We start from the raw sequence: 7,751 nt of genomic DNA, 5'->3' as shown, positions 1-7,751 counted from the left end.
ATTATTCTGTAGGCTATAGCCTAATATATACAACTCATTAGACAGTATTGTTCTATGGCAAGAGATGAAATTATAATTATAATGCTGAGTACAATCCAGGCCCACTCCCCACTCCTGCCCTAGAACAGTAACAGACTACAACACACGGTATATAACCATTTCCGCTCTTCATCTCCCTGTAATTCACAAGCTGATCTGTTATAATCAACTCGATTTTGCCAAGGAGACATTCTGTCATTCGTGGAAGGAGGTAATCTATCTAGAAAGCTGATTAAGAGCAAGGCTCGGCAATCACAAATCAAACGTCTTTCACAGCTCCTGTCACCACCTTGTAGTGGTTTTCAGCAGCACTTCACACGTGTCTCTGCCGCAGCAGCCCCCGTTGCCATGGCAGTATGAACCTTTCAAACACTGACATACTATATGCTTCCCAGCTGGTTGGCTGAAGAAAAATAAGTCAACATTTTCCATTTTATTATCTATGTTGATCAATCAGTATATTAATAAATTCCTAAATATTACAACCCTCATGCTCACCCCTGACCCTTATTTGGCTCAGACTGCTGTTCCTCCGCTACCTCTCCCTGGCTCTGTCCCTTCTCCAGAGCCGGTATGTTCTCCTGCTGCTTAGCCCTAACTTGCTGCTGACTTCAGTGATTTAATAGTGCCACTTTCAAAATCACTTAAATTGCATTTAACATGTGTTAATTACAAAAATACATACAACTGTTAAATGTTTCTTATTCAATTTGGTGGCTGGGTGTGCTTATAGGCTAGCTTAAAGGTGCAATCTCCCCGCCACTTTTTTGGTAAACAGCTGAGGGATGGGTAACCCTCTCAATTTCATAGACAGTGCTATGGATGCAAGGTACTTTTTAGCAAACTGTAACCTGACCATCGTTTTAGTGGTTTGCACCTTGCAGTGAAGCCTCTGTAGTTCGTCCAGGTAACGTATTCTGCGGATGGTAGTCTCTGACACATTCACACCTACCTCCTGGAGAGTGTTCCTGGTCTGCGAAACAGTTGTTTTTTTATGATTTTTATTATGGTGAGCATTCTTTGGTCATCCACTGCAGAATTCTGTAGAATGCTCACTAGTCCTTTTTTTATTTTTTTGCAAGCCTAAGGTTTTGGCTAGATTTTTCAGCCTAATAATGGCTTCCTTGACCTTGATCGAAACCTTATTCGTTGGTTTGGAGTGTCTGCATGGACATATTTCCAGAATGATAATGACCCCGTAGTCTCTACACCTAGACACTTGGTGCCCTTTCATATATCCTCATGGAGGAGACCCTGAGTAACAGTATAATTGTGTACCATTCTTATTCATGTCACTACACCAGTGCTGACTGGACTATAACTCAATGACAAGGAACCACGGCAGGGCAGTGCATCTGTGAGGTTTATTAGTGTACTATACTGAGTACAGTATTGAATACACCACAAAGATAGCAGCCACAACTCCATGATCATACAATATAAAAAGAAACCTTACAAAACAAAAAAAAACAAAAAAAAGGAATCTATTAGTTAGTGATGAAAATCACTGTCTGCTGATGGTCCATGTCATGACTTCGGCCCTGTCAACCCCTGGTTGACGGGGCCGAGACTTGAATATGTATGATCTACTTGTGAAGATCAGAGGATTTAAATATGTACAATCAAGATGTCTAAAATTTCACCACACCTATCAAAGGGCAAGGTAGAGCAACTATCATTTTACCATCTATTTTCAGATCTTCACAAGCAGACCAAGGCAAAATCCGTATTTCAATCAAATACTTGAGAAATGTGAAGTGTGCGTGATTCATCTCATATAGTTTACATTGTGGGTTCGTTCCACTGATTCCATTGTGCCTCAAGATAAATCAAGCACTTTCAGTATTTCAAATATCTGCAATGCGTATTTTGCACAGGTCTGCAGGCAAGGGGTCAGTTCTAGACTGAAGCTTGGACAACTCCTAAATAAAATCTGATGAGACATGGTTGGTTTAACTATATAGCAATAGCTCCACCTAGCCTTCTGCTAGACAAAGTCTAATTCCCAAGACATTGCTGACATCTGTCACATACTTTCAGATCTCTGAGGGCAAGTTGACTAGGGCAGAGTGAAGGGAGTTATATTGGAATCAGCCTTTCAGCTAACTCGAGCCAACCAAGATGCTTCAACAAATGACAAGAGCAGAAGACCAAGTGATATAACCAGAACAGGGAACAACAGCCAGAATAAATGTTTACAACTTCTTTGGATTGCCTGCAAAGCCTCCATCTGGAAATTCCTAAAATTAGGCCGAACAGATACCTGAACCTACCACTCTTCACCTGACAACAGTCTGCTAGCCCAGTCCATCCTGCTTCAGTCCCCCCCTCCTCTCAACCAATCAAAACACCCTGTCGAACTCAGTCTGGCTAGTGGTGGCGGGGTTTCTGTTCTGATTGGCCGGCTGCTGCGGCATGTGACCTCTCCGCCTGGGCGGGGCCAGGTACTCAAACATGGAGGTGTTGTGGGTGGAGAGCATGTTCTTGAGGTCAGAGGGCATGGGGTCCGACCAGAAGAAGTCATGGTTGAGCGCGTCATCGCTGTCTGTCCGCTGAGCCGGGTCTAACACCAGGAGCTTGTCAATCAAGTCGAGAGCGTAGGGGTCTTTGACGTAGGCTTTGAGTCTGTCCTTCACTTTCCTCTTTTGGCCCTTGGGAAGTTCCATTTTCTGGTAGAGCTCATATTTCTTATCGACCCCAGGCCATACCTGATGGATGGAAAGGAGATAAAGGTTTATGGAACATCAACTGCAACAGAGCAATGTGGGGGCAGTGGTAGGTAGTGTAGTCCACGCTGTGTGTTTGTACAGTGACAGAACGAGTAGGTGGAAAACATGACCTACCTTAAAGTCTAAGCACTCTGATTAGCCCACAAAATCCTGGAGAGAACCCTGGATGAGTACTGTCTAAGTTAGACAGTGAGAGTGTGTGTGTGTGTGTGTGTGTTCCTACCTCTGCAGTGATGGAGCCACACAACTGGCTGATGAGTGTGAGCTGGTGCTGCTCTGTGTTGCCCTGCATGATGGGGCTCCGTGTCCACATTTCCGCCATGATACAACCTGCGCCCCACAGGTCAATGGGAGGCCCGTAGTCTCTCTCCCCTGCCAAAACAGTGAGCTTCAGTTACACGTCATGGACACACAATCATACCTAGAACCATATTGGGGCATAAGGTCAAAAGGAAACTAACATTCACATATGACAAGATAGAGCCATATTGGGGCAATTCAAAACCTTGGAATAAGAGGGGATCTGATAGGCTTTGTGGGATGTTGGGCATATCTGTCCAGTCCTATCAGGCGGCAAGGTGGAACTACTATCATATTGTTTATACCTAGCCAATTCAGTTTGGTCTACATGAAGGGCCTAGGGGAAGGGGCTACACTGCTGTACCAGGCCATAGAAACCCTTGCACCAGCTAGCTGTTCCTTACCGAGGAGCAGCTCTGGGGGTCTGTACCAGAGGGTGACCACACGGTTGGTGTAGCGGTTGCCCTGACTGTTCTTGGCCAGGCTGAAGGCTCGCGCCAGCCCGAAGTCTGCCAGCTTCAGCACGCCGTCTCTGGTGATGAGCACGTTGGCGGCTTTCATGTCTCTGTGGAGGATCTGCGGGCATTGAGGAGAAGTGTCATCCAACACGTCATCCAATACATTTAACAACGACTGCACATTCATTTGGTATATGAAACAAGCTGGTTGTATCTAACAATAGGACACAGTGAATATGAGGTGTGTATTATCCCGAGGGGGCTGACGACTGCACTGGTGATTTCACGTGTACATGTCATATGTACTGGCCTATTGCGACACAATACGATACTGTTCATACTGTATATTTTTTAGTACTTCTATTTTATTTTATTCTATTTTAAAATTTATCGTATTGTTGCACTACTCTGTGGCACTGTCACTTTTGCATTTCGCTGTATACTTGTATGCACGTGACAAATAAAGAATCTTGAATCACAACCTGTTTTCTACGCAATGCTGAGGGCTAGAAAGCGCACAACGCAGTTGTGACATGATAGCTGATCTTCAATATGTAAAATTTAGAGATCATTAGAGAAACTCACTGATCCTGGTTAATGACATACCACTCATCAAATGTTGATGATAAACTGCCCGCCAACTGATGATAAACTGCCTGGTAAACTGCCCGCCACAATGCAACGTGTTACAATTTACCAAACAAATCAACCGTATGCATGCCTCACCTTGTTTCTGTGGATGTAGTAGAGTCCATTCAGCAACATTTGCATGACCTTCTTGATCTCTGCCAATGTGAACTTTACATTGGCATTGCTCAGCAGCCCAGCTAGGTCGTGCTCGCAGAAGTCAAACACCAGGTAGATGCTGCCTTTGTAGCGGTTAAACTGAGTAGCTGTGGGGTACAGAGATGTATTAGAAAACACGCAATAACACATGTACGCATATACACACACACACACTGCATTTGGGCACATCACATGGGCACTTACACCCACACAGCACAGCAACCCACGGTTGACACTGACCTTTGGTTCGACAGATCTCTATGAGGTTCACAACATTCTCATGTTTCAACAGCTGCAGAATCTTGATCTCTCTCAAAGCCGTGATGGGGAACTGAGAGAGTTGATGATAATGATGTTGACATTAATAAATAGTACTGGAACTGGAGTACATACGTTGGTTCAAGCCTGGCATCACATCCACAATGCACCTGACTCTGCAAGTCAAGGTCTTACTAGTGTTGTGTCAGTGAACAAGAGCTTTCCCTGCCTCTGAAAATGTGTCCAAAAAAACTCAAAGTCGTCATCTTAAGTGAATCGTCAACGATTTGTTAAAATATCTATATTTATTTTACTGGGGGAAAAAAAAAAGTTGCTAGGGCCTACTATACTTACACTGCATCCACCCTAACATAATTATTATGCCTATTCATGACTTTGACGCCACAGACGGTGGTGCTCGCAATGTTGAATGTTCAGCAGAGCGCCGTCTGTGTCAATGAATGAGAAAATTCCCTTAGTACATTGTGCATTGTACATTGTCGGTAGTAATAAGTGAATTGTATTAAGAAGACTACATTTCCATTCGCTGTTTAATTTCATTATTAGCTAGCAAGTGTGCAGTGGAGCTGACTCCCAATCTGACTGTAGCAAGCATACCTCACCCACGAAGCACACAAGTCTCTGAGCAGTGGAAAACGTTGTTGAGGCAATGTATATAAAGATAATCTAAGTCACAGATGGGGCTATTTCAAAGCACATTAGCATATAAAGATGGTGTCTGTAATCCAGGAGTTCCTCAAGGATAGCTCTGTCGTATTATTCACTATGAGCAATGTGAAAACTGATGGGGCTAAACGTGAGCTAGCTTACTAAACTGTGGGCTATTTATTGCTTGCCTTAGAAATCTTAAAATCATTGACAAATGCCTATGCTAAGAAACAAAAAAATCTGTTGTGGGAAGCTCATTCCACTCTGTTATATAGACCAATTTTATAGATTGAAGTTAGTTTTTTGTTTAAAGTCAGGCTGTTTCAACAAAATGTGGAAAACGTCCAGGGGGTGATTACTTACTGAAGTAAAGACCCTACATCTATAACATGTTATGGTTTCTTACCCCTTCTTTCTCATTCTCCATCAGCACTTTCTTCAGGGCTACCTTCTTCCCAGTCTGTCTGTGCTTGGCTTTGAACACCTCCCTGGAAAAGTAACATCCACAGTTATTGTTCATAACAGAATCAGTGTTGAAACTATCTAGCAGGTCATCATTCATTTCGCTTGACTAATTTCTCAGAGAGCCATTATGGCAATAACCTGGGTTCCATTGTTGTTGTACGACTTATGACAGTCTGGTCTGTTAACTCTTGCAATATCAGAATGAGATGTATAGATCCAACACTAAAGGCGCAATAGCGCAGATAAATCATTCTAGTCCACGGGGCGTTCGTGTGACAAGGACCTATACTGCTTATTCGGACACGGGTATGAATGAGATGAGATGTCATATGCGTTGTGATCATGTAAACAGATCTGTATGCTGGGTATTTGCTGGTTACACTAGACTAGCTGGCTGAAAGCTTCATATTAGCGAGCTAATGTTAGCTTTAGCAAGCTGGCAGTCTAGCAGCAGCTAGCGAGCCATCTCATGTCGGTGCTTTGCAATATGTTACCCGAAGGTCCCCTGGCCGATCTTGGCAAGTTTTTCATATTTCGAAAACTCGTCACAGAATGGGAATTCAACTCCATCGTAGTATTTTGACATAATTGCGGCCTCCCGGTCGGGCCTGGAACAAGTAAAGGGCGCATGTTAGAGAAAGATTTCTTCTAAAATGTGAAGGAAATCCGTACTTCATCACAGATCTAAACACGCCGAGTCATGCAGAATTAAGTGACTTAATTCCAAAACAAAAGGAAACTTCACAAACAATATTATATATTATTATATTCATACTTTTCAGCCGCGCCGGCGTTTCCCGTTTTGTCTCGCTGCATCTCTGTTTGTTTAACAACGAGGGAACTTCCGGTTTGGCGAAAACTTCAAAATAAAAGCGCAAAAAAGGCCAAACAGTTTTGCTTCCTAGCTTTTCTTGAAAAAAATAAAATAAAATACTCAAAGCAAAAACATTGTGCACAGCACCACCAGGATGTAACATAACAGCTAAACAACGTAAAAACCGATATACAGTGCCGAGAAAAGTATGTGAACCATAGCCGGATAAGCATCCTTCTCTATGCAATCGTTTTTTCCAGTCCAATATGTCTTATGGCCAAGTAATACCCTATATTGACCCCTATCGGTGGGAATTAGATCAAGCAGCAATCAGTAGGACATTTATTTTTACCCAAACTCACTTGATTTAGTTACGAGGGACTCTGCCGAGTGTTTCCAAGCCACTTTAATTAAAACAGTCAGTAATTTTTTCAGTATAGTTCGATATCGTTCACGCATCGACTACTGTAATGCCCTCCTTACCGGACTCCCCACCAAACTCATCAACAGACTGCAGATCATTCAGAACTCGGCCGCCCGGATCATCACCCGCACTAAATCATCTGACCACATCACCCCTGTCCTCATCCAACTTCACTGGCTCCCGGTACATTACCGCATCCAGTACAAAAACCTTCTCCTCACCTACAAATCCCTCCACACTTACCTCCGTGACCTCCTCCATGAATACACTCCCTCCCGCTCCCTTCGCTCAACCTCTGCTGGACTGCTAACCATCCCCACGTCACGCTTCAGCACCATGGGTGCCCGAGCCTTCGCTCAGCACCCAAGCTCTGGAATTCTCTCCCCCCACACATAAGACAGTCAGACTCCATCACAACATTCAAGTCCCAACTCAAAACCCACCTGTTCAAACTAGCATACTATCTATAAATTGGACACTCTGCACTTCACTTGTTTTTATCTTGATGTGTTGTTTGTTTTGTTTTTAATGATTGATGTCATGCTTTTGCTTTTACTTCTTTTCTGTAAGGTGACCTTGGGTGACCTGAAAGGCGCCTCCAAATAAAATGCATTATTATTATTATTATTATTATTATTATATGTATTAGGGCAAGCTCATACCGTATATAATGACATCTATGTGCAGCAGCAATCTGTATGACATCTCTTTTTACTCAAGATCACTCGAATTGGTTACTAGGGAGTCTGCTGACTATTTTCTACCCCACTATGTAGATGCATCCCTTTTGTAATCTATTACACAGTAAT

The 7,751-nt window shown here is 43.2% G+C and overlaps 1 protein-coding gene across 1 annotated transcript; it reads right to left on the bottom strand.

The window, feature by feature from the left end:
* Nucleotides 1-1,384: 1,384 nt before the first annotated feature.
* On the bottom strand, nucleotides 1,385-6,526 carry cdk9 (cyclin-dependent kinase 9 (CDC2-related kinase)). Its single transcript, XM_083669937.1, has 8 exons — nucleotides 6,480-6,526; nucleotides 6,199-6,312; nucleotides 5,646-5,727; nucleotides 4,553-4,643; nucleotides 4,253-4,419; nucleotides 3,473-3,644; nucleotides 2,992-3,140; nucleotides 1,385-2,747 (listed from the first exon to the last, which is right to left on the bottom strand). Exons 1-8 carry the CDS (start codon nucleotides 6,518-6,520, stop codon nucleotides 2,382-2,384), a joined length of 1,182 nt encoding a protein of 393 aa, XP_083526063.1. The 5' UTR covers nucleotides 6,521-6,526; the 3' UTR covers nucleotides 1,385-2,381.
* Between the last annotated feature and the right edge of the window lie 1,225 nt (nucleotides 6,527-7,751).

Source organism: Argentina silus (assembly GCF_951799395.1).
Source record: "Argentina silus genome assembly, chromosome: 5".
Lineage (NCBI taxonomy): Eukaryota > Metazoa > Chordata > Actinopteri > Argentiniformes > Argentinidae > Argentina > Argentina silus.
The sequence above is the reverse complement of the archived record's forward strand: the minus strand, read 5'-3'. Positions and strand labels throughout refer to the sequence as shown.

What these genes read in the sequence shown, in the direction of transcription:
- cdk9 (XM_083669937.1), bottom strand. Translation starts at nt 6,520, where the DNA reads ATGCAGCGAGACAAAACGGGAAACGCCGGCGCGGCTGAAAA. An exon ending in AACGCCGGCGCGGCTGAAAA is followed by an intron (nt 6,313 to 6,479) that starts GTATGAATATAA and finishes TACTTGTTCCAG; the next exon opens with GCCCGACCGGGAGGCCGCAA. An exon ending in TGGAGAATGAGAAAGAAGGG is followed by an intron (nt 4,644 to 5,645) that starts GTAAGAAACCAT and finishes CAACTCTCTCAG; the next exon opens with TTCCCCATCACGGCTTTGAG.